The following is a 22821-nucleotide window of genomic DNA, read 5'->3' on the forward strand; positions in this document are numbered from 1 at the left end:
GGGCCCTTCTCCTGCTCCTCTCTGAGCATCTCGGAAGAGAACCAGCCGGCCACGCTGTCTGGTCGAGCTAACCAGGGCTCGAGAAGGCCGCTGTGGGTCAGGGGGCAAGCCAGGCGAAAGAGAGCGCGTACGGGAGGGTGAAGAAGAGCGGAGAGGCGGTTCCCCCTTTGCTGGCTCAGCGCCCTCTTGTGGCCCATTTTCCTCCTCCCCTGGATGGCGCTGTCATTGGCTGTATCTCGCGGTGGCGGTCCAGACGGTCCTCCCGTAGTTTGGTCGAACAGAGAGAGAGAGAGAGAGAGAGTAAGAAAAGGAAAAAAAAAAAAGGACCATCGACCAGTAACCAGCTGAACCAAGCAAACCCGCCGTCCCCTTGAATCTTGCGGTAGAAAAGAAGAAAAAAAAGTCTCTTTCTCCGTCGAATCTTGTCTTCGTCTTCGTCTTGGTCGTCTTTTTTCTTCGCTAAGCGTGTGTTTGTAACTCCTTATATTGCTCCCTGTCTCTCGTTAAAAGGAAAAAAGCCGACAGACTCCAACTCCCCCTCGCCCACCGCTGTGTCTCTCCATCGCTCAGCTCGTATCGCAATCCAAGACATCCTGGCCAAGCAGACGCAGCCCCCCGGGAAAAAAAGAAGAAGAAGCAGAGGACGCCTGCAGTGACACAGCGACGCAGAGAAACTCGACGGGGGCAGCAGAGCGGTTGCTGTTGTTGCTGGCGGAAAAAGAAAAACACGTCCATCTCCAAGTCCTGCAACTTCTGCTGTCTCTTTTATTCCCATTCCCTCTCCTCTGTGCACCCAGCAGGGCCCGACGGACTGACGAACAGGCTCGCCGTCGTTCTTCTGGAGCGAGTTGTTGGCCAGTCTCCATATCTCTCTGCGCTGCTGTCTCCACCGTGGAGAGAGAGAGAGAGAGAGAGAGAGAAAATATCTATAGCAAAAAGGTGCGTTGTGGCTACGCTGGCTTCTACGACGACTAACCGCCAACTTCAACCAATTCACAACCAGCCAACTCCCGCGCCAGGATGGCCCGATTGCTGACCTGAACCTGCGAAACAGGCCCCGCGGCTCGCTTCTCTGCTCTCCGGCTCTCGTCCATGCCTGAATCGTTCTCGTCCTCCTCAGAAACCCCAGCCAGCAGCTCCACGCACCACCGCCGGCGCTCCTCCTCGCATATCCGGCCCTTGAACCTGACCCCGTCCTCGTCTCTGTCCGCCAGCAAAGGTGCCAGCAGCAAAGCCCCGGGCCTCCTGTCTGCTCCCTCTCTCTCTCCTATCCCGGGCACCCCCTCGGTGACGGGCAACTCGCCCATGTCGCTGTCCAGATCTCCCTCTCCAAGGCCCGGCGGAGGTTGGTCCAGTCCAGGCCTGACCACCGTCACTGCTGGGAGCAGCGGCAGCTCCAGCCCGCGTCGTGGCTACGGCGAGCTCTCCGCCAATGGCCAGGCGTACTCGAATGGCGGCCTGGACGGTGACCACGGGCCCAACGCTTCCTGGATGGCCGCAAAGGCCAAAAGTGACCGCGTAAAGGGGTACCCTTCCTTTTCCACACGAAACAACGGCTTCTTCTCCAGGCAGCGGAGGAAGATCTCCGCCAGCCTGCCCCGGTTCAGACTCAACTCCATGCTAGACTACGGCGAGAAGGAGAAGCTCGGAAGGGGGCGATGGTCTGGTCCAAATGGTAGCCCGCTCCTCTACAGGATCAAAACACTGCTCGGCAGTCTCCTACGCCGCACGAGAATACGCCTTCTTCTATTATCCATTTTGTTGTTTATTCTATGGCTTTGCTTTTCATCACGTATGTCCTCTTCCCTTTTTTTTTTTTTTTTTTCCTTCTCCCGCTTATGGTACAATTTGATACTGACGTGCTGCAGCTATCTACGAATCATATCGACGGTCCTCCATAGGCGGAGGAAAGAAAATAGTATTAATTGTTGCGTCTAATGTCGGCGGCGGTGTTATGGAGTGGAAGGGTGCGCGCGAATGGGCCATCGAGAGAGACAGTCTCCGCAATAAGAAGAAATACGTCAAGAGATGGGGGTACGACCTCGAGATCGTTAACATGGTCACCAAGAAGCGATACGCCCACGAATGGAGAGAAGGCTGGGAGAAGGTCGATGTCATCCGTGGTGCGCTGCGGAAATATCCCAAAGCCGAATGGTACGTTCTACTGCTACCCATCATACACTCCGCTTTCTTAAAAAAAAAAAAATTTGCGTATTAACATTGGAATAGGTTCTGGTGGCTGGATCTAAATACCTTCATAATGGAACCCTCATACTCCGTCGAAAGCCACATTCTCAACGGTCTAGAGAAAAAGACTTACCGAGACATAAACAAATACAACCCCCTCAACATCACTCACCCCCCTTCCCTCCCCTACCTAGACCCTCTGTGTCTCTCACCCGAAGGCGACAAGAAAACATCATCAATCAACCTGATCGTGCCTCAGGACTGCTCTGGCTTCAACCTAGGCTCCTTCATGATCCGCCGCTCCACCTGGACAGACCGACTGCTCGACATCTGGTGGGACCCCGTCCTCTACGAACAGAAACACATGGAGTGGGAGCACAAAGAGCAAGACAGCCTCGAACATCTCTACACCCACCAGCCATGGGTCAGGCCGCACGTCGCCTTCATCCCACAGCGGAGAATGAACTCCTTCCCACCCGGTGCTTGCGGCGACGGCACAGATCCCGGAATCCACTACCAGCGCAAGGACAGGGATTTCCTAGTCAACATGGCTGGCTGCGAATGGGGTCGAGACTGCTGGTCCGAAATCTACAATTACAGGGAACTTAGCAACTATCTCAACAGAACGCTCTGGGAGAAGTTCAAGGACGCTCTAAGTGACCAGTGGAATAGAATGCTAGGTAAAGAAGTCAAGAAGAAGCCTTGAAATGACTTCTTCAACCTCTTTCTTCTGCCAGCTATCAATCCATGCTTCTCCCCTATTTCTTGTTCTATTTTTCTCTTGTTTAAAGTCATATATCTATTTATTGCAACGGCGCCCCTTTGTTAACTCTTCTTCCTCTTCCCTGTTCTTCTAATTTCTTCCATCCCATGCCGGTTCCTTTCCTTTTGAAAATATATCACTCTCGAAAGATTGTTTCTATATAATGTTTTCTCCTTGCCTTTTTTTTTCTTTCCTTTCTACGTTGAATGTCTTTGCTTCCAGTTCTCCAAGTATACACGGAAGAACCCCCCCTTTTTTACCCATTCCATTCCTTCTCTCTTCACGACAGTAGAATATCTCGTTCCTGTCCTGGGCTGCTGGTTCTGTTTCTTTCCTTTTTTTCCTTTTCTCTTTCTCGACTCGACTTGACTCTGCATCCCAGCCCTGAGCTCGCCTTGTGAACGTTCGCATTCTCATTTAGACCATCGCTACCTTCATACCAGTGTGCATATATGTCTTTTCGTGTGCTTCCGTTGGATCTCTCATCCTACCAACCAGCCGTTTTTTCTCTCTTCATTCCTCTTTTCCTCCACCTCCTATCTGTATTCGATTTCCTCTTTTGTTCTGCTCAACTGGAAAAGTACGATTCGTTTTCCTACAAGCGACGTGTCATGAGTCTTTTTCTGTGTATCTTGTCCTCTTTCGATCCTATGGGATACCTGTATTAACTATCTTAACATCTGCTTCTTCCTGGGCTCTTTTTCTTTCTTTCATTCTACCATTCTCCTTCCTCACTTCTTCTCGTCTCGATATATAAAAGTAACAAAACTTATTGAATATTAACATTGCTGATGTAAGCGCATCACGTGAGATAAACTTCTGACCAATAGGAAATTGGTATTTTTCTACGACTTCAACCTTTCGCCGACTTGCTTCGTTCAAAGATAAATGAAGAATCAAGATCAAGCACGTCAAATAGCTTCAGCTCTACCGCAACTACGGTACTGTGCCCGCCACTCGCCAGTCCAATTACTCTCCTTCTGAAACGAAATCACAATGCCAACCCCCGAGTCCGCTGCCTTCCTGGCAAAGAAGCCAACCGTCCCTCCAACATACGATGGCGTCGACTTCGAAGACACCGTCGCCCTACACAATGCCCGTGACGCTATAATTCGCGAACAATGGGTTCGCAGCATGATGTCCAGACTTGTCGGCGATGAATTGGGCAAATGCTACCGAAGAGAGGGCGTGAACCACCTGGAGAAGTGCGGAAAGCTCAGAGGTGAGGTCACCCAGTTATATCATCGGCGGAGGGTAATTCCAGGATGAAAGGAAAGGGAGCGTGGTGCTAACGTGTGGAATTGGGTAGATAAATACTTCGAACTTCTAGGGGAGAGGAAGGTCAAGGGATACTTGTTCCAGGAGAAGAACTACTTCGAGAAGCAGCAGTGAGTGGAAGGAGCTGGAGGGAATGAGCTGTGTGGCGATTTGGATGGGATATGAAGGTGTCCGTCTGAACCGTCTGGTTTCCCGTGGTTGGATTGAGTGGTTAGCCTGGCCGAGGTGTCTCTCTATTCTATCCGCCGGTACATGGGAATTTCAGACAAGGTGTTATGTGGCATGCGGCTAGATGTTGGGGCCACTTTCATGTATAGATATTTGCAAACTATTTCTTATATGCAGACATTAACTGATATCCTATCAAGTTTAAAAAAGAACAAGCTGTACACCATTATTATATGCATATGATTTCATCAAATATCAACCGTTGGATGTTAGCACTCCAGTAAAATTGCACGTTAATAGTAGCTCCGGGATGTTTCCTTGTCGTCCTCGCCTTCGCTACTTTCCACGTCTATGTTGTAATCAGGAGGCTCAATAGGTCCTCTTAACCGTTCGAGCTCAGCTGGCTCCAACATAGGTGGTACATATGGCCCTGGCGGCGTGTGTATATCCCTTCCGGAAGGTAGCTTAGAAGCGTATGAGCTTGGAGAAGGGATGGACTGGGTATTGACCTGTTCACCAAGATGTTTAGCAACGAGGATGGAAACATAAAAATACAAAGTATGAACCTACTGTATCGTTCATCTTCGTCCACTTCTTTTCAAGCATATCAATTACCCTTCCCTCTTCCTCCCTCCCGGCATCATCGCCGTAGTCAATGTCAGTCACGAGCTCCCCAGCTTTAGACGACGTCGCTACTTTCTCTATCTTCTTTTCCTCTCTCCGTTCCGACCACTCCCTCTTTAATCGCGAGAATCCACTTAATTTACCCTTAGACGACTGATCCGCGCCTGTCTCTGCTGTCAAGCCTTTGAACCCAAGCATATCCCGACCTGCCCTTAGCCAGGCAATTCCCTCTCCAACTTTTCCGGACATCTCAGCATCAATACCGAAGAATCGACAAGCTTTTGCTCTTGCTACTCTTGCCAGAATAGACATATAATTCACAAGACTGCTGTCTATTTTCCTCTCAGACCCGGCATCACCATGGCTAGCAGCTGATCCTTTACCCTTTTGTAGCATTACAGCGCTCGCTGCGGCCTGCTCAGCATACTCTGCCGCGCGAACGCAGAGGCGTGCAAAAAGGAGTGTCCGAACTTTGGGGATATCAGGAGATTTAATCATCCATTCTGTATCGTTCTTATTGCGTGACTGGATACAAGCTGACAGGAAAGCATCGTCCTTTAAAACAGCAAGTAAAGTTGCCTCGGCTAAGGCCAGTGACGATAGAGCAGATTGCATTGATGGGTCCAGGTCAGGAATTGGTATATGTACCATCTCGGCCCCAAGATCACCTGGAGTATATGTATTTGAAGGAGCCGAAATTGATACTGGGGAGAACGTGGCAAGGTAAGAATGTATACTGCTAGCCTGAAGTAAGTGTTTCGTCGCAGTTTGAATAGCCGTTGCCTTCTGCTCAACGGTAGGAGTGTTGGCCGAATACAAAGTGGTTAGATATTCAATTCGTGCAAGTGATGAATGGACGTAAGCCAGGGTCGACAAGACGAAGGCAATCTCGAAGTCCAAGCCACGGCCCTTTACTCGTGACGACGAAGAAGCGGAAGACGAATCGTTGCCCCGCATCGCAGCTTGGCGTAGCATTCGTATCGTAGACATGGAGCTCAAAGTTGGACGCCATTCGACCTCGATTTCAGCTCGAAGTAGGATGTCAATATCTTCGACGCCTTGCCATCTGCCCCCACCTTCTTCACCCCCTCCAGTAGCATCTTCCCGCCACGAGTTAGAGCTTAATCCCCGTGATATAGCAGATAAATAGGGAATATACTCGTTCAATGCTATTAGGACATGTGGGAGGTGAGAGGCCCGCTGGGCAGGGGAAAGGCGTTTATGCTTCTTGAGAGCAGCCCTCAAGCCATGGCGAGCGGTCGAACTCGCCTGCGGGAGGGACGGATGGGTATGTGAATGGATAAATGGGGAAAATTGAATGTGTGAAGTTGTTGGTAGAGTAAATAAAAGGACCATCCTTATGTTCGGTAAGATATTAGCTGTGTTAGCTGTGTTTACATGCAGCTGGATACAGTGTCCACAGATGGTACACCGGTGAAAGTGTGAGTGTGACCTATGAAGTCTGCCCCCACCGTGAGAAGAAACGCGTATCCCGGTTCTTCAACAGGCAGCGGAGTACGGCAAAGGCTCTCCTTGCAAATTCTCGAACCCGAGTGTCTTTCTCTTCTAGCTATCAAATTCCATTATTCCATTCGAGATGTTGAAGTATGAAACTTGAGGAACGTCGCGACTTTCCTTTTTTAGCGGAAGACTCGATTGGCTGGCGTCACATGATGTCATCGGGCGCCTGGAGTCATGTGACCGTTTCTTCAAGATGGCCCAAAAGGGGAAATAGGGAGGACGTTGATATTTGTTAATATACACAGGATTATGCACGGAAAGTGTTTGTATTGTCCATCGAGAGGTGTCTCGTGTGATTATTGAGGGTGTGATATTAAAAACAAATTATCCTAAGACCGTATTTCACCATGTTTGGTATCAAAAGCAGGGGGGGGAAAGCAACATAAAAACGAAATGGGTATTACATATTTGGTATCATAAACAACACTCACCCCCTGCCACCGATAGAGACCTTCTTCAGCTCCAAAGCCTGTTTCAAATTCTGTACACGTTTGCCAAGTTTAGCCTTCAAGATCGGATTGTTCATTTCCTCCCACCGGCGAGTCTCTGCCTGCACGTCGGCCTCGAGCTCGGCAATCTCCTCAAGCTGCTCTTGCAGTTGACGCTGCTGCTCAAGAGCATCTTGATCCAAGTCCTCATTGGCATCTTCAGCGGCAGACATTCCACTCTCATCTTCGTCCCCTGAAGATTCTACTGGCGGGTGCAGTGGGGTGTGAGGAGTTTGCGGAGTGCCTATCTCCAGCTCACCCTCAGCGTCAGGTTCGTGGCTATCTTCGCCGGCGTGGCTGACGTCTGGTGTTGCAGAAGCTGGCACTGACCCAGCATCTGCGTGCGCCGCAAGCTCTGCTTCCATCTCTGCAGCAAGGTCGTCATCCATTTCCATGGGTTCTTCGTACTGCTGTTCCTCGTATTGCTGACTTTCATCGAAGAATTCTCCTTCTGCATCCTGCTCGTCATCATACTCCTCGAAACCATCTTGCTCTGTTTGATTTTCACGTGCGTACTGGCTCTGGTCCATGATCTCGAAATCAGGTGGTTTGATGGCAGCCATATCTTCTTTCAATAGCCTGGCAACTTCGAGCTCCACTGCCTCAATAGTACGATTGCTGATGCGTTTGCGGAAGCGTCGCTTTCTCACCCACCGCAAGGGAGGTGTCAGACCATGTGCATATTGAAATGTCGCAGGGTCAACGTCCTTCGGCAAAGGGTAATGGTGGGCTTCTTCTTCCGTCTTGACCTTCCCAAGGACCAACAGCATCTGGCATATATCTGCAGCTTTGTACCAGCCTCTTTTATCCCAGCTTTTCAGTCCCTCTATTATAGCTGGCAGGTCAACCAACGTAGCAGCATAAATATTTCCTCGTATCGTAACGGTAGCTCTTCTTCCATCACGGGTAAGCGACTTGAAGCTAACATCCGCACCACCCAATGATCGAGGCCCAAAACGCTTTTCCTCGATAGCTTTTCGCAGATATTCACAATCATCTCCAGGCTCCATTCGTAAAATGAACTCTTCTTCCAGAGCAGGGTCTATCTCGGTATCAGAAGCTTCTGAATCATATCCCGAGCCTCTTGGTCTTACGGGAGGTGCGCCTTTATTTTTGATTCGCAGGGAGGTAGGTTGTTTGGGCTTTGTGGTGAGCTTGAATCGTTTGATAGGGGCTCCTTCAGCAGGCGCCGCAGCTCCTGAGGCCTTTCCATTCGTATCCGTGGCTGCATCCCGCGATCTCTTCTTAGAGGAACTGCTTGCTGGTGTTTCTTTTGGAGTCTTTGTGGAAGCTGCTTTCTTGGCCTTCGCTGGCGTTTGTTTCTGTTCGGGCTGCGGTGCTGGCTGCTTAAGACCAAGCTTCAGTTTCAGCTTTGGCGCTGCAGCTGGAGTCGAGGAAGCTGAGGGAGGCGGAGGAGTAGGGGATTTCTGGGACGGTTGCGGCGCTGCTTGCGATGATTGTGATGGCTGCGCCGCCTTCTTTCCGATGGTGAGCTTCAATATCTGCCGACCAGCCATTTTTGAGGTATCACTTGGGTCAGCCTGTAGTTATCGGAGGTCGTAGCATTCCTGGTAGCATCGCAAAGGAGGCCTTTCAAGCTTGCTCGGCGGGAGTTGATGGCTTAAATGTCTCGTGAAGCAGAAGTTTTGGAAGATGTCATTATTATTGATTGCGCCTGGAGAACAACACGGCTTAGTCAGCTCCCATTGTCGCTTTTTCTGCGATTCAAACAGCGAACGACAACAACAACTGAACAATAACTCAGCAATAACACAAGTGAGAATAAACCGGCCTGGGAGTGTCCTATTGAGCGGCTCTATTGACCGGTTAGCGTGTTTGCGATCAGAATCATTGGTTATCGGGGCCTATTTATGTCCTTCTCCCTACCATAGCTATAGGATGCGCTTCCTGGCTTGTTGGTAGAAGCTCCCTTGATCATCCTCATCCACCAGAACCAATCCTCAAGATGTCTACGCCGGACCTACATATCAGTTTGCTACGCCCTCCAGTCATTCAGATTCTTCGTGCTGCGGGATTCCATTCTACTCGACCGGCCGTGGTCGATACCCTGACTGACCTCGCCGGCCGGTACCTTCTGTTCCTTGCTTCATCTACTGCCCAGCATGCAATCAACAGTCACGCAGTGTGCCCTACACCAACGCTCGACGATATACTTATGGCTTTACAAGATGTTGGTGCCCTGCGGCCTCAGATGAGCAGGCTAGAAGAGGATCATCGCGGAGAAGAGGATATGAGAGCTCTTGAAGCGTTTCTGGCATGGTTCAGTGGACCTATGAATACTGAAATCAGACGTGTCTGTGGGTTTATCGCGGGTGAAGGAGAGGTAGTTGATGAAGATTCTTTAGAGAAAGAAGACTACCTAACTGGTATGTCTCTCCTAGCTATCATTATGCTCTGTTTATCCTAAACCTTTAGGCTAACTTGCTTTGGTTCTTATAGCGTTAAAAAAGAAACACAGCAAGACTGGCGAAGAATCAAGGTTTCAAGGAACAGTCCTTGGAAAAGACGCAAAGGAACGGCCCGTCATCATCGAAGGCGGTGCGGAATCAATAAAGGCCTGGAGGGCCCAAGTTAAATCTAGAGAACAAAGTTCGGAGCCGTCCTCGACAATTAGCAGCATTTCAAGCAACATATCGGTACCGGATGCTATGGATATCTGGACACCCGTTACTTGCGATGCATGGAGTAATACTCCACCTCATTCCACGGTCTGCTCTCAAATGAAGCACTGAGCAAGCCTTGACATATCTGCTGCGTCGATATTAAAAACATCCGCAGTGTCTACTCACACCATATAAGGGATGGACCGGCTTCCATAGGTGGGATCATATCAGTTATGAATATCCTTTTGGAGTTTACGAACCGCTTGGGTCCTGGCAATCGCTTTCCCGGCGCCGAACACCAATGACAAATGCTCAGCCTGTAGAAATTCAAGGCAAACCACACCCCTCATAATTCCCGAGGATCAGCGACGGAAGAAACTATGTGGGATTACAGTGTGTGCTTCCTCTTGTCCACAGTGACTTGGCCAAACTGCGCTATTTGCTAGGTCCATTTCCCTAAGCACCTCGACATATATTGTTGTCCCACCTTGCCATAACCTATGGTGATTCCATGGTACTCCTAAGCCCATTAGTATCGTACCTTGTGCCCGCTGAGCTGCCACTACCTTCTCCAAAAGCAGTCCCTAAAAGACGAGACTGGGTAATAGTCAACCTCATTGCTGGCTGCCTCGACCATGCTTTTGGTTATACAGCACCAGTTATCTCCATTTTAACGGATTTATATTGAAGGTTTATGTGCTGCGGTCTGCATGCCTCATTCAGGAAAAATCAGTCAATTATGAATTTTTGCGCAGACATTGTTTTGCATCACTTGATTAGATCAACGACATAAATCAACATCCAAGCCATTATTACAACTGGACTTCAAACCCATCTTGCCTCTATTGACATGCCAAGTTCCTGTCTTGTTTACATTTTCACTCCAATACATACCCCATAACCAACCCACAGAGTCGAGCAGTCATTCCTGATTCCAGGATTCCAAGACGAGAACTCATCAGGAGAAATTCCGTATTTCTCGATAACGCTCTGGCAGGTATCGCCTTCGGAAACGATATGCCACTCCTTGCAAATTGTAGTTGCTGCAGGCTGGATGGAATTTGGTAGGGATAGCGGCGTCAGATCTGGGTTTGAGCGCTCCAGACAGAGCTGAAGGAAGCCATCCTCCGATAGTTTGCTTGTAAATGTATCTTCCTTGCAGTTTTTCTCTATCCAGGGATTTAACGTGCGCAATTCTGAGAGGCTGAGGCCGGTATAGTCTGGTATTTTGGAGCAACTCAAGTATTCTATCGAGCTGTTAGCTGATTCTATTTCGCGTGAAAATCTTTGTCCTTTGATTTTGGTTGCATACTTTTGTCGGTTATACCCACTTCTAGATAACAGCTACATTCCCATTGCTGAATCGAAGGCGAAGGTATAAATCTCGAATTTGGTTCTGAGCAATACTCGTGGGGAAGAGTTGCTGGTTTCATATTAGCCTGCGTGACGGCTGCATTGCATGCACAAATCCATCTCAACTTACGTCTATCTTTCCAGCGTCTGGTGCAGTACCTGTACCCAGGTTTCAAGTAACAACCCTCCCCCCAGCGGAGACTCGGGTTCCAGGCGAGAAGTTCCTCGACTTTTACTTCTCCTTTTGCTGCCCACCACCAACATACGTTCAATGAGGCATCGCGGGCCGATTCTTCCTCATTTGCATTCTCATATCTATAGCAGCCCTCAATTGTTCCTGGGGCAAGGGGATTAGGGGTTGGAGGGGTTGGCAGTTTTCTCTCGGGACGTTTTAATGAACCATCTTCCCGATAGGGTATTGTACTTGTTGGGGAACTATTTCATAACATTTGTTAGCCTGTTTAGCCGAAGTATTAAAGAGCGTGGGCTCACCTTGTACAGAGATGCCACCCTCTCCATGAGTCGAGGTTGGTACAATTTGAGTTGATCATGGGGCTCCACTTCAAGAGTTCTTTCATGGTGATATTAAAATCCTCAACCAGGGAATTGCAGTCTTCCACCGATCCAAGTTGGTGTGTTTTGCAGTGCAAGGGAAGGCAAAGGTAATGGCTACGCCGAGGCAGATCATTACAAGCAAAATCCATGGCATTCTTCTGGATCAGATGGAAGGTGGATACACTATGTGAACCGGATAGATTTATACAGGTATCATTTGGCTGGGCTGTTATTTCTGTGTGGTCGCATGATCTGTCTGGAAAGGGGCCAGTCCAGTTGAGTGCATATTGGGCTGGTATGTCGTAGGTATACCCTTGGACACCGCAGCTTGATGTCAATGCGGAGAAAACTGCAGCATCCTCATCGTTCTAACCAAAAGGAGAAGAAAGTCGAATGTGTTGGATACCAAGCTCACACTCCGAACAAGCATGCGATGCTGAGCCATTCTTGTCATTAGCCCACTCTGCTATCATTGTTTGGCAATATTGACCGGATTTTCTATTTTGGCTATAAGCCCCTAACTTCTCAGTCATGATTATCCAGTGCCTTACCTATCTTTCAGGCAAGAGAGACGTGTTGCGTAAATGTAACGGTCAACAATGTATGTTGCTGTGCCAAAGGGGGGAACTTAGTAACCGTCATAAACGCCAGTTAGGTTATGAAATGATACCTGGATAAACCGCTCCCCAGGGGGGAACCATTTTATCATCAGCGCATGCCTCTTGAATCGAAGCCTGAAGAGATTCAAGATCTGCCAAGCAAGATGATTCGCACAACTTGTCAAGAGTATCATCATGGAGAAACTTCACTCTCGATGTTCTACAGGGTATGCTTTGTCAATTGACTGAGACGCCCTAGTTGATGCTGGAGTGGACTCACAAGAAACCTGCATGTTCGGGAAGAAAATCAGGGCAAGAAGGAACTGTGATGTTAACTACTTCAAAACATCTGTCGCTCAATCCTAACACATCGTGGGATACTGTATAATTTTGTATTTGCTGGCCAAACACGAAATCTGAGAGCCACAGTGTGACCACTCCTAGTGGTAAAAGGGAGGAAGGCAAAATGAAGGGCATTGTGATGGTTAACCAAACAACTCGCTACATGCCCATGTAGAATGGTGATTGCTTGTATATATATATCTTGCAAGGGCAGAATTTTACAGGAAGACCCTCTTCTCGGCCACTCCGGATGTCAAGACAGATGACAGGCACATGGTAACTATCATTAGGGGGCAGAGTTCATAATTTCAACCAGGGACCGAGACGGTGGTAGCGAATTCGTTAGTTATCTAGACATCCATGTCCTATAGCAAGTTAACTAATGACATCCTTTACCTTTATGGAATGCATTTATAGGACTCCTTGAATTCGGTCTTCATCATTGGTTCCATCTCTCTCCCATGAGTTGAGTTGGCTGACTCCCTTGACTGGGAGAAAAACCACTCTCTCGACGCGAATGACATAAGGATATCGTGTACTCCTTAAAAGGGCTCAGTATGAAAGAGTCCTCACGGCGCTTTTTATGCAAGGGGAAGCGCCTGGACCTGGGCTTGGCGGTGGGTCCGGATGCGGGCCGGCGGGGCTTTTAGTAGAACTCTATTGTGCGCTAGTAACTCTAAGTAGTTTTTGTTTGTTTGTTGGTTGAACTATTTATAGTTCGTTCTCGTCGGGATTAATTCGAAAAGCTCTGAAATTTGAACTGCTGTTTGAGGCTATCTTGTGACCAGTATGGTCGAGGCACGCAAGGTAGAATACATATAAAATAATCTTCTAGGCTTACTACTGAATCTTTTCTGCATTATGTATAGTACATATTCTAGTCTCTTCACTCAGCTGTTGGCATCGTAGTCGTACTGAAGTAGTGATCAAGTAAGGCCTGACCAAGGATGGAATTATTCAACATTTGTGCGCTTACGCCAGTAGCCCGGAAATTCATCTTTGGTCCATGGGTACCATATATTAGGCGGCCGCCGATATTCGTCATACCACTCGTGCGTCTCCATCATCATATTGTAATTCTCGACAATTTCCACAACCGAAGTATACATCCAGCCAACGTCCTCGTCACTTTCTTCTGTTTCGCCATCCTCCCATCCTGAATATACTGTATAGTGTCTATCCTCTGGTTTCCGCGCGCCAAAGTTTTTGGCCAGTATCTTTACGACCGGCGTTGTCATATGCTCCATAGACTCCAGGCAGATGTCATCAACGAAAAGGCAGAAGTTGTACCGACTGCCCATGAGCCATTCTGGACCTGGATCCTCCTTGTAGGGATCTCGTAGCTCCTTGATTTCAGACTCGGAGGGCGCAGTAATCATCTTGGGCACTACGGTATCAGCAACCCACATAGTGAAGTGATCACGGATATCATGCGACGTGGCGCCTTCGAATCTAGCCTTATCATCCATGATGATCATCTCATGGAAAGGAAGCAGATCCATCCGTTTGTATGTTTTGAGCGATTTTTCAACTCTTTCGTGCAGGATATTAAGCATTTTCTGCCATGCTTCTTCGTCGCTGTATGAAGTTCGATAGACCACCCAGCCCCAGGGAAAATGACTCTGTAGCTGCCACCTGACGATATTGCTGGGGTCATCGATTCGTCTTAGACGGCCGCATTTTTCAAATGTTGGGCCAGTTATTCGACGAAACTGCGAACCAATCAGCCCTGGAACACGACTAGAGAATCCATGTGCGGAGAGACAAGACGTATTGAAAAAGACGCCTTTCGCAGCTTGATGGATGGTACTTCTCAAAAACATTGAAACAACAACTGTCAAACGCGGCTGGGAATTTTGTCTTGGTGGAAGGTATCCGAGGAGCGAAGGAAGCTGAACAGTTATGGGGTTTCGAGGCAAGGACGGGTGTGAGTATCCCCTATATATACCTAGTGACCCCGTCGACTATATCGCGCGTGGGTATATGTCTGGTTATGGTTGATTTTTTCACCAAGTTAGATACCTAGTTATCAACTCGTTAGCGGGCTGTCCCTTTTTGGATAACTGGTCCGCGATGTGATCCCTGTCAGGATCAAAATTCTATTTTCAAGTAGTTAGCCAATTTGTCCGCGGATTAATTGATAGTTAGTTAATTGTGAGTTATGTGCAAGCATTATGATGTATGGGCGGCTTGCAGAAGAACGGTCTACCCTGACGATATGACCGTTCCAATTAACTAGTTACTACCGGTAACAAGTATCTTCATGATTTGAGTTAGTCGACTAGTTATAACTCTTTGTTAGTGGACAAAAAGTTAAGGTCAGGGATAACCATAGCAACGAGCGACATAACTAGTTAGTCTAACTAATTAACTAGTCAACTCCGTCCTCTGTACTCCGTAACTTGACAACTTCAAAAAACAAACAGCATACTTTGCACGGCTTTCATTCCTTCGACACTTGATATCATATGGATAAATAATACCCAACACATATCACTGACAACAATGGGTCTGTTGGATCTCCCTCCTGAACTCTGCGATGAAATATTCAATCAGATAATCCTTACCTCAGGCCGTGATGCATCCTCAGTTAGACTTGTTAGCAGTACGTACATATCTATATCTCGATCCTCACTACCCGAAGCTTAGATTACTGACAATTTGTCACTTCTTGGTATATTTGGTATATTCTAGAATTATTTAACTGTGGAATTGTTCGGGCTTATGCGAATGTGAGGGTGATGAAAGCTTTCTTTGATAATATGGGTTGCTGGCCGCCTCGCAATACGGTATTTTATACCTACGCAAAGCTCAGTATTCTCCGGGAGGAAAGTAATTCGACATATGCGATCCGTACTATAAGGGAAACGGTGAAGGCCCTACTCCAGGCGGAAAAGACGACCTCTCATGAGCTAAAGGCTGAGAAAACCCTCCTCCTGGTCAAGGCGGCATGCAGTGCCGTTACAACCTTGACCATTAGCAAGGCCTTCTCAGGGTATTGTCCATGGTCGAAAGGATACCGCTGTACGACACAGACACCCAAGTCACTCATCCACGTTCTTTCTGCAGCAGTTCATGATGACAATATCCGGCTAGTCGCCGAGCTGTTGAAACAGGGTGTGTCTTGCAATCAGTCCAGCCAGGTATTTGGGACACCGCTTTGCATTGCGGCATCTAGAAGGAACAGAAAGATGATCAACCTCCTACTCAAGTTCCATGCGGACCCATCATACTTCTATCGACTTCATGATCGGTCACATCCGCGGACTCCGCTCCAAGCAGCTGCTTTTGCAGGCCATGAAGAGATCGTGGACCTCCTCCTTCAGCCAAACCTAGGTGTACAAAGGTCTGGCGACAGATTCTATAGAGCCCTGGTATTTGCCGCCAGAGGTGGTCACTTCAATACCTTTAAGCAGCTCGTGGACGCCGCAGCTCCGCAGGTCGATCCTTTGTTTCAGTGGGCAGATTGCCTCATGGCTGCCTGTGAATCTGGATCAATATATCTTGTACGCTTCATACTATTTAAAGGCGGCGATATAGAATGCATGAGACGTTTTGAAACACCTTTAATATGTGTGGCCAGGAAAGGGTACCACGATATAGCCCGTGTGCTTCTGGAGGCAGGAGCAGATCCGGATTATGATTCACAGCATCAGTCGGCTATAACTATGGCATCTAAATACGGCCATCTGGAGGTGGTACGTGTCCTCCTACAATTTGGAGCCTATGTCGATGCAAAATTCGGGTCCATACAAAATGCAGCAGCGGGGGGTCATAAAGATATCATTCAGCTGCTTCTTGATCATGGAGCTCAGGTTTCTGGAAGAGAGCCAGATCGATGGCGCCAAACTGGACAGCAAATAGGTCAATGGGCGTATAGAAAGGCAATAAGTAATGGTCATTATTCGCTGGCCTCCTGGTTACTGACTCTTGGAGTAGATATGGACAATCATGTTGATACTGTGTATGAATGGAGTAGTTGCGATGAGACTCCAATTATAACTAGTGATGATGAAGAATCGCTAGAAGGAGGGAGGGTGTCAGAAGATACCTAAATACACTAAAGGAAAAAAGGGAGGTAATAACAAGATTGGGTTAGAATGAGAAATCGGAACATATATATAAAAAGAAAGGAAAATAAAAGGAGAAGTCTAAAGTGACCTGCAGCTTTGGACTTGGAGTTAATCAATTAGTTAAACCTGAAGTTTCATCCGCTAAGTAAGCTTCCGCCCAAGTTCTAGGAGGAGTTTGTGTGGTCCAAAGGCATGTATCTTCTTAAGCCCAAGTCCTTCCATATCGTTGTGATGGTCTGCAAGCATGTGGATTACTCCTTTAACATTCACAGTTCCAGCTAGAGCAACAAATGCATCATTTAGCTCTCTGTTACTGGCATCGAGCTTAAATTCTGCGCGCTTGTTGGGATTTTGGTTCGTCAATTCGATGGCTTTCTTCACTGTCGCAACCGTTCCCGGGTTAATGACATTGTTCCGGATAACCCAGCGAAGGTTCTTCGCATCGTCTCCAGCATGTTTTTTCCAGCCTTGGAAAGTGAGCTCAGACCATCGCAGTCGTTTATCGTCCGCTGTGTTATCAACGTTGATGTCGCTATTAGCGATGACCATCGTTCTAGCAGCCTTGTTATAATAATTCTCAGAGACCACGTCACGATCCGATTTAGGTGTCATTGGCTTCACAAAGACGCCCTCGTATAGTGCTGACTGGTCCAGTCCTGTTGCTTTCCAGAGATTCCATTTTCCACCGTCGTTTTTGACCAGTTCGCCGATCATTATGTTGTCATGCTCGATTTTATAATTGTCCTCAAAATTACCGGCTTCTGAATCCGGCTCCTTGTTTTGAATCGCATTTTTGAAACGATTAATTGCGTTCAATCCATCTCTCATATACTCTTCCCAACTCAGTATGCTGGTGTTCTTGTTATCAGTCCTGCCATGGCTTAGCCCTGGCTCAGTTGTTGATGTTGGTTCTTGGGTCGAAGCTGTTGTTGGGTCTGTCTCGGAACTGGTACGTGATGCTGTTTCTGTAGGTACGGGTGTCGAAGACTCTTTTGTAGTTGTATGTTTGTCTAGGGTAGTCGTGGGTTCAGATTCAGATGTAGATACGAGCGTTGAAGTTGATTCTGTGGTTGGGTATTCATCTAAACTGCTAGATACGTCTGTCTCCGAGGAAGTGGGTACAGGGGTATAAGACGAGTCGGTCGTAGCAGATTCAGACCTGGTGGCCGACCCTTTCTCAGACAATGTGGGAACAGCGGTATTGCCCGACTTTGATGTGGTGTGTGTTTCTTCGGAGGTTGTAGTTAACTCGGCCTCAGAGGTAGGCTTTGTCGTGGAAGTTGAGCTTGTTATAGATGGTTTCTCCGAGGGGGTGGCTGATTGTTCCTCCGATTTTATAGAAGAGTTTTCCCCAGAGCTGGATGTGGAATGGGCACTAGAAGTCGGGTGCGCAGACGTCTGCGAGCTCGAAGTTGTTGCTGAGCTTGTGACTGACTTGGTAGTTGACGCTGCCCTGGAAGTTGATGCTGACGTTGACCGAGAAGAGGTTACGGATGATGTTGTTCGGGTGTTAGAGACAACCTTTGAGCTAGTGGCTGAGTGTACCTTGGAGCTAGTAGTTGGTTCCGCTTTTGAGGTTGTCGAGGAAGTCTTTGCTGGCTGGGTAGTCGAGACAGAAGATGGTTTTGTTGTTGGGCCTGGTTTTGGGCTTGTGGTAGGATCGGTAGCTGGCTTGCTAGGTTTTCCATGACCATTCCTGTTGGGCCTATTATTACTCCCAGGCCTTCTTCCCTTTCTCTTTTGAAGGGCTGGGATAACCGCATGATCTTTTAAACTGGGTGTCTGGATGGTCTCATCCACACAACCTAGAGTAACTATGTAAAATTAGCTAGAGCATTAGGAGTATAATGGTAAGAGCTAGGAAGTACATACCATCACACTTGGTCAAGTCGGATTCATCTCTTCCATTGATAAGTCCAGTAGTAATTGCCCTAGGAACAACGACGGGCTGGAGGATGGCTCCCACTGCCAGTAAAGACAGCAAGTTTGAGGGAGTGAAACGCATAGTGGCAATCCAGGTGGCTGATACTAGATAACGACAATGGAATTGTTTGTGAGTCTGGTATTCTTGGTCCAAAGGGCCTGAAGGACCTCCTCTTTATAGAGTGAGTTCATTAGGTAGTCCTTATGATCTGTCTCCTGAAATTTAACATAGGCATGTCAGTTGATGGCCTGCACCAATGCTGTAGTAAGCAGTATGCTGCTTCCAACATTAGCTACAATCGAGTGAGCTAGCAGATATCGGCCACGCATAGTAATTAGATCTAGAAGGGAGACCCATTTGCTATGCATGTGTTTTTCGAACTCCGGCTAGGCTCTGATTCGTATTGTTAGAGGCCCCAGGTAACTCTGTATAACAATTCAATGGTAGCCAATACGGAAGAACCAACAACATTGGCGCATATTCCGAGACGAGGCAATAAGTCCATGACCAGTCATTAACTCGTAGTATTTTTGACAGAGTACGAGAGTAGTTGGTGAAGATTGCAACGGAGCCGAACCACAATTCCTTTCGCGCTTAATAAGTAATACTTCAACTAAAATGAAGTAAGCTGTGTATAATGCTGGTGCAGGTACTGTCCTGATCAACGTAGCTTATTATTTGCCGAAGTGGCAGCCCTTGTGGGGAATAATATCCCGAGTCCAGAATGCATTACTTTGATGAGTAACGCAAATGCCGAGTATAAAAGTGGCGAAATTGTTTGGATACCGTTAGCCCGGGCCGCGTTATAAAACCATTGCCTCCATAAGACACTCATTTACCGCCGCTCTGGGTAAACCTGACGCTGTCTTGTGCTGGATGTATCAGCTCGACTAAGCCATGGTGATCTTCATAGCTTAAAGCATAATGCTAAGTGAAGCTTTGCCAAGACATAGATAACCTTAAGTGCGGAGACTTTCGGGCCGGACCGGGGTAAGGAAGTTTATTTGTATCACGTGAATCTTCTAAGAACCATGAGCGGCCTTCTTGTATTTCTCCAACGCCCTTTCCCTGCTCTCTGTATGGTTCACAATTGGTCTCGGGTATCCGTTCTTCTCTGCAATTTCCTCAGCACCTCGTCCGTAAGGATCGTGAATAGCGGAACCCTCGACGTCTCGCAGCTCAGGTACCCAATGCCGGATATAGTCACCGTCCGGATCGAACCTCTCACTTTGACGTAAAGGATTGAATATGCGGAAATACGGCTGAGGATCTACTCCCGTACTTGATCCAAACCCCCAGCCACCGTGATTTGATGCAAAATCCCCATCAATCAGATGGAGCATGAAGAACTGCTCTCCGCGTCGCCAGTCAATAAGTAAGTCCTTGGAGAGGAACGAGGACACTATCATTCGCGTGCGGTTGTGCATCCAGGCACAGTGCTTGAGTTGTCGCATCGCGGCATCAACGATAGGGAATCCTGTTTTCCCCTCACACCATGCATCGAACTGGGTTGAGTCGTATCCCCATTCTAAATCTGTGAATTCCGGCTTGAAGCATTTATTCATACTAGAGGAAACATCTGTTATTACGAGGCCACATAGTTTCATAGCTTCGATGAAAGGCTACTTGCCATATATAGGGCCAATGAGTTAATACGTGTTTGTAAAAGTCTCGCCAGGCCACTTCGCTAATCCACGTAGAGTATCCTGGGCTTTTCCCAACCAGCTCGTTACCATTAGAATCTCTAGCTATACGAACTGCAGTTCGAGCACTCAAAGCACCACAACTAAAATAGGGGCTCAGAACAGAGGTAATCTGGCTAGACATAAAGTCCCGTTTGGAGCGATACTGTTTTCCCTTTTCCGATAAGAATTCTCGAAGCCTTCGTGTTGCTTCTTGCTCGCCTTCGGGATACATTTTCTTAAATCGTTCTTGCTCTGCTTCGGATAACTTCATTTGATTTGGAGCTATCGGAACAGCACTGTCAAATAGGTCTTCAAAATGCTTCCGTGCATCACCTGCGTTGACAGCTGGTGCGTCAACAAGCTCTAAGTTTTCTGGATGCTGCTTGAGATAAGCCACCCAAGACCGATACCAAGGGGTATATACAGCGTATTGTTTGCCTTGCTGTGTAGTCAATTCTCCAGGAGCCACGACACAGGTATCGTCCTCGGTGTCAAATCTAATGCCTTGCGTGGTACAGAGACGAGTGAGCTTTGCTTCACGCCTGAGCTCATCCACTTCGTACTCTATATTAGCAAAAAGATGGTTTGCGCCCCAGGTCTTACACAGCTCGACTATACGGATGGGAATCCGCTTTCTTCTTTCCATTGATTCCATGTATAATGGAATATCCTTCTTCGACAATTCTGATTTAAGGGTGGCCAGTGTCCGCAAGATAAAGTCAACTCGAGGCGGACTGCATAAATGAGCAGTCAAATCTTCTGGCGAGAAAATATATAAACAGATAAGGGGTATATTGTGATCGCGAGCAAAACTGTAGGCTCTGTGTAGCGAGCGATTATCTTGAAGGCGGAGGTCTTGTTTGAACCAATGCACAACGGCTTTGCCTGGCTGGATATCCTGGCATTGCTCTGTTGTCTCCTTGTATGCCCGCTGCAGTGCTTCAATGGGGCGCTCTAGTACTCCTTCATTATAGGCATGGCAGCGCGCATTGCTTATTTCTGGAGGATAAAAGTCGCGTAAGACTATACCAAAGTCTTCGGTCTGCTGTGCGTTGGGATGTGGTTGTCTTAGGTCTGGCAGTGAACGCGATGCGAGTTGAGACGACGCGGTGTGTTGTCGTGATTCTTCGGGGGCGAATGCCTCGGACCCTTTGCGCTTCTTCGCAGGCATGATGGAGCTATATCGAGCTGCGCGTGTAGACGTACGTAACAGTGTGTGTAAGTGCGGCGTTGTAGACAGCATCTCGAGATGTTGTTTAACTACGGTGGTCCTCACAGTGACGTCACACGCGCGTCTGGCGGCTGAACGTCTCTTCAACCTCACACAACAGAGACCTTAGTCGGGGTATTATTATCGACAGAGACAGTGCCATCCTTTTGCTCGAAAATTTGATAAAACTAGGAGTATCATTTGCCAGACATACCTGTAAGTAACTAGTTAACATTAACTAACTAGTTAACTCGTCAAATTGAGCAGCAGAAAATTCTTCAGAACGGCTTTGCTAACACATATCATAGGCGTCATTTACTTAAATAACCATATGCTAAAAGTCCTATTGTGGCAAACATGGACAGTTGAAGGTCCCAGTTGTCGATTACCTTAGTCAGGGCCTCTTTTTCAGTCAACAACGAGATACCTTTAAGTTATGTGACGCAAAAACCGACAGTTATACCCCCTCCGCCCCTGTGTTTGGTAAAGTCCATCACGTTGAAACGTTCATTATCTGAAAAGCCATGCCGTAATAAAGCGCCTTCTGGGTAAAAGCAACTTGGAACCTAGAGTCCTTTGATGGACTCAAGGTATGAAGGCTTTCCACTGGCAAAGATTTCTGATTCGGGCTTAAGGTCCTCAAGCCTTAGGAACCTGTTAGAAACTGGATCACCTCTAGGGGAATATCTATACACCTACCCGTTCTCTAATAACGAGGTCCTGACCATGAATTTATCCCCATTGTATATCATCGGAACAGTCCAAAGAGTGCATCCGCAACGAGTACAGAAACGCTTGTGCTTATCGTTGCCGCTAATCGTATCTTTGAGCGTCCAGGTACCAATGAGGTCTTCCCCGGAGAGTACTTTCACTTGCTCCTTATTGTAGCAAGCAGTCTGTTGACGATGGGTAAGTTTACTTGGAAAAGCATGCCAACATATACCAATCACTCTCATCTAAAGACTCACGATCTGAAAGGCACTTCCAGCATTCAGCCTGCAGTGCTTACAGTAGCAAGCGACTGTCTGCTCAGGTTTATCGCTCACCTCGTAGACGATACCCTGGCACATGCAGGTGCCGCGTCGTGTAAGGCCGGCCATTTTTCTTTGTATATCAAGCTGTCTGATAGTCTGAATCGAAGAGTATGAAGCTGCTGCCTGGAGTCGACGAAAGCCTATCCGAAGCAGTTTCGATACGCGGGGTATGAGTCTCTTCAATTATTAATGCAACTAGAGGAGATCCCTGTCCTTAGTTATCCTGAAGGATCTCACTCGTCGTATCCCAGCCTTGGGTATAACCCAGCCATACGGAGTATAACTAATGGATATTCGCTACCTCCCATGGGGCCTTGGAGTGGCCGTCGTTGATATCCGTATTCCCCCAACCCCATATCAACCCTCTCAACTAAGATTCTAGTACATACGACC

General features: G+C 47.7%; 10 protein-coding genes across 10 annotated transcripts; 4 read left to right on the forward strand and 6 right to left on the reverse strand.

Moving 5' to 3' along the window:
* Nucleotides 1-1092: 1092 nt before the first annotated feature.
* Nucleotides 1093-2893, forward strand: TRV_02194 (uncharacterized protein; the record flags this gene model as incomplete). The annotated part of the gene is made up of 3 exons (XM_003023639.1): nucleotides 1093-1792; nucleotides 1902-2154; nucleotides 2230-2893. The coding sequence occupies 3 exons, from the start codon at nucleotides 1093-1095 to the stop codon at nucleotides 2891-2893; spliced, it is 1617 nt and encodes a 538-aa protein (XP_003023685.1).
* Nucleotides 2894-3946: 1053 nt separating this feature from the next.
* TRV_02195 (uncharacterized protein) lies at nucleotides 3947-4342 on the forward strand (the record flags this gene model as incomplete). The annotated part of the gene is made up of 2 exons (XM_003023640.1): nucleotides 3947-4172; nucleotides 4281-4342. The coding sequence occupies 2 exons, from the start codon at nucleotides 3947-3949 to the stop codon at nucleotides 4340-4342; spliced, it is 288 nt and encodes a 95-aa protein (XP_003023686.1).
* A 347-nt stretch (nucleotides 4343-4689) lies between these two features.
* Nucleotides 4690-6376, reverse strand: TRV_02196 (uncharacterized protein; the record flags this gene model as incomplete). Its single annotated transcript, XM_003023641.1, has 2 exons — nucleotides 4690-4905; nucleotides 4967-6376. The coding sequence occupies 2 exons, from the start codon at nucleotides 6374-6376 to the stop codon at nucleotides 4690-4692; spliced, it is 1626 nt and encodes a 541-aa protein (XP_003023687.1).
* Nucleotides 6377-6968: 592 nt separating this feature from the next.
* TRV_02197 (transcription initiation factor TFIID subunit 7, putative) lies at nucleotides 6969-8546 on the reverse strand (the record flags this gene model as incomplete). The annotated part of the gene is made up of 1 exon (XM_003023642.1): nucleotides 6969-8546. One exon carries the CDS (start codon nucleotides 8544-8546, stop codon nucleotides 6969-6971), a length of 1578 nt encoding a protein of 525 aa, XP_003023688.1.
* A 449-nt stretch (nucleotides 8547-8995) lies between these two features.
* On the forward strand, nucleotides 8996-9782 carry TRV_02198 (uncharacterized protein; the record flags this gene model as incomplete). The annotated part of the gene is made up of 2 exons (XM_003023643.1): nucleotides 8996-9416; nucleotides 9490-9782. 2 exons carry the CDS (start codon nucleotides 8996-8998, stop codon nucleotides 9780-9782), a joined length of 714 nt encoding a protein of 237 aa, XP_003023689.1.
* Nucleotides 9783-10523: 741 nt separating this feature from the next.
* TRV_02199 (uncharacterized protein) lies at nucleotides 10524-12034 on the reverse strand (the record flags this gene model as incomplete). Its single annotated transcript, XM_003023644.1, has 4 exons — nucleotides 10524-10986; nucleotides 11166-11441; nucleotides 11499-11910; nucleotides 11935-12034. The coding sequence occupies 4 exons, from the start codon at nucleotides 12032-12034 to the stop codon at nucleotides 10524-10526; spliced, it is 1251 nt and encodes a 416-aa protein (XP_003023690.1).
* Nucleotides 12035-13455: 1421 nt separating this feature from the next.
* On the reverse strand, nucleotides 13456-14325 carry TRV_02200 (uncharacterized protein; the record flags this gene model as incomplete). The annotated part of the gene is made up of 1 exon (XM_003023645.1): nucleotides 13456-14325. The coding sequence occupies one exon, from the start codon at nucleotides 14323-14325 to the stop codon at nucleotides 13456-13458; it is 870 nt and encodes a 289-aa protein (XP_003023691.1).
* Nucleotides 14326-15243: 918 nt separating this feature from the next.
* On the forward strand, nucleotides 15244-16557 carry TRV_02201 (uncharacterized protein; the record flags this gene model as incomplete). The annotated part of the gene is made up of 1 exon (XM_003023646.1): nucleotides 15244-16557. The coding sequence occupies one exon, from the start codon at nucleotides 15244-15246 to the stop codon at nucleotides 16555-16557; it is 1314 nt and encodes a 437-aa protein (XP_003023692.1).
* Nucleotides 16558-16716: 159 nt separating this feature from the next.
* On the reverse strand, nucleotides 16717-18580 carry TRV_02202 (uncharacterized protein; the record flags this gene model as incomplete). The annotated part of the gene is made up of 2 exons (XM_003023647.1): nucleotides 16717-18389; nucleotides 18448-18580. 2 exons carry the CDS (start codon nucleotides 18578-18580, stop codon nucleotides 16717-16719), a joined length of 1806 nt encoding a protein of 601 aa, XP_003023693.1.
* Nucleotides 18581-19521: 941 nt separating this feature from the next.
* On the reverse strand, nucleotides 19522-21355 carry TRV_02203 (uncharacterized protein; the record flags this gene model as incomplete). The annotated part of the gene is made up of 2 exons (XM_003023648.1): nucleotides 19522-20121; nucleotides 20258-21355. 2 exons carry the CDS (start codon nucleotides 21353-21355, stop codon nucleotides 19522-19524), a joined length of 1698 nt encoding a protein of 565 aa, XP_003023694.1.
* Nucleotides 21356-22821: the final 1466 nt, after the last annotated feature.

The sequence above is a fragment of the Trichophyton verrucosum genome, assembly GCF_000151505.1.
Source record: "Trichophyton verrucosum HKI 0517 chromosome Unknown contig00202_1.f1.exp, whole genome shotgun sequence".
NCBI lineage: Eukaryota > Fungi > Ascomycota > Eurotiomycetes > Onygenales > Arthrodermataceae > Trichophyton > Trichophyton verrucosum.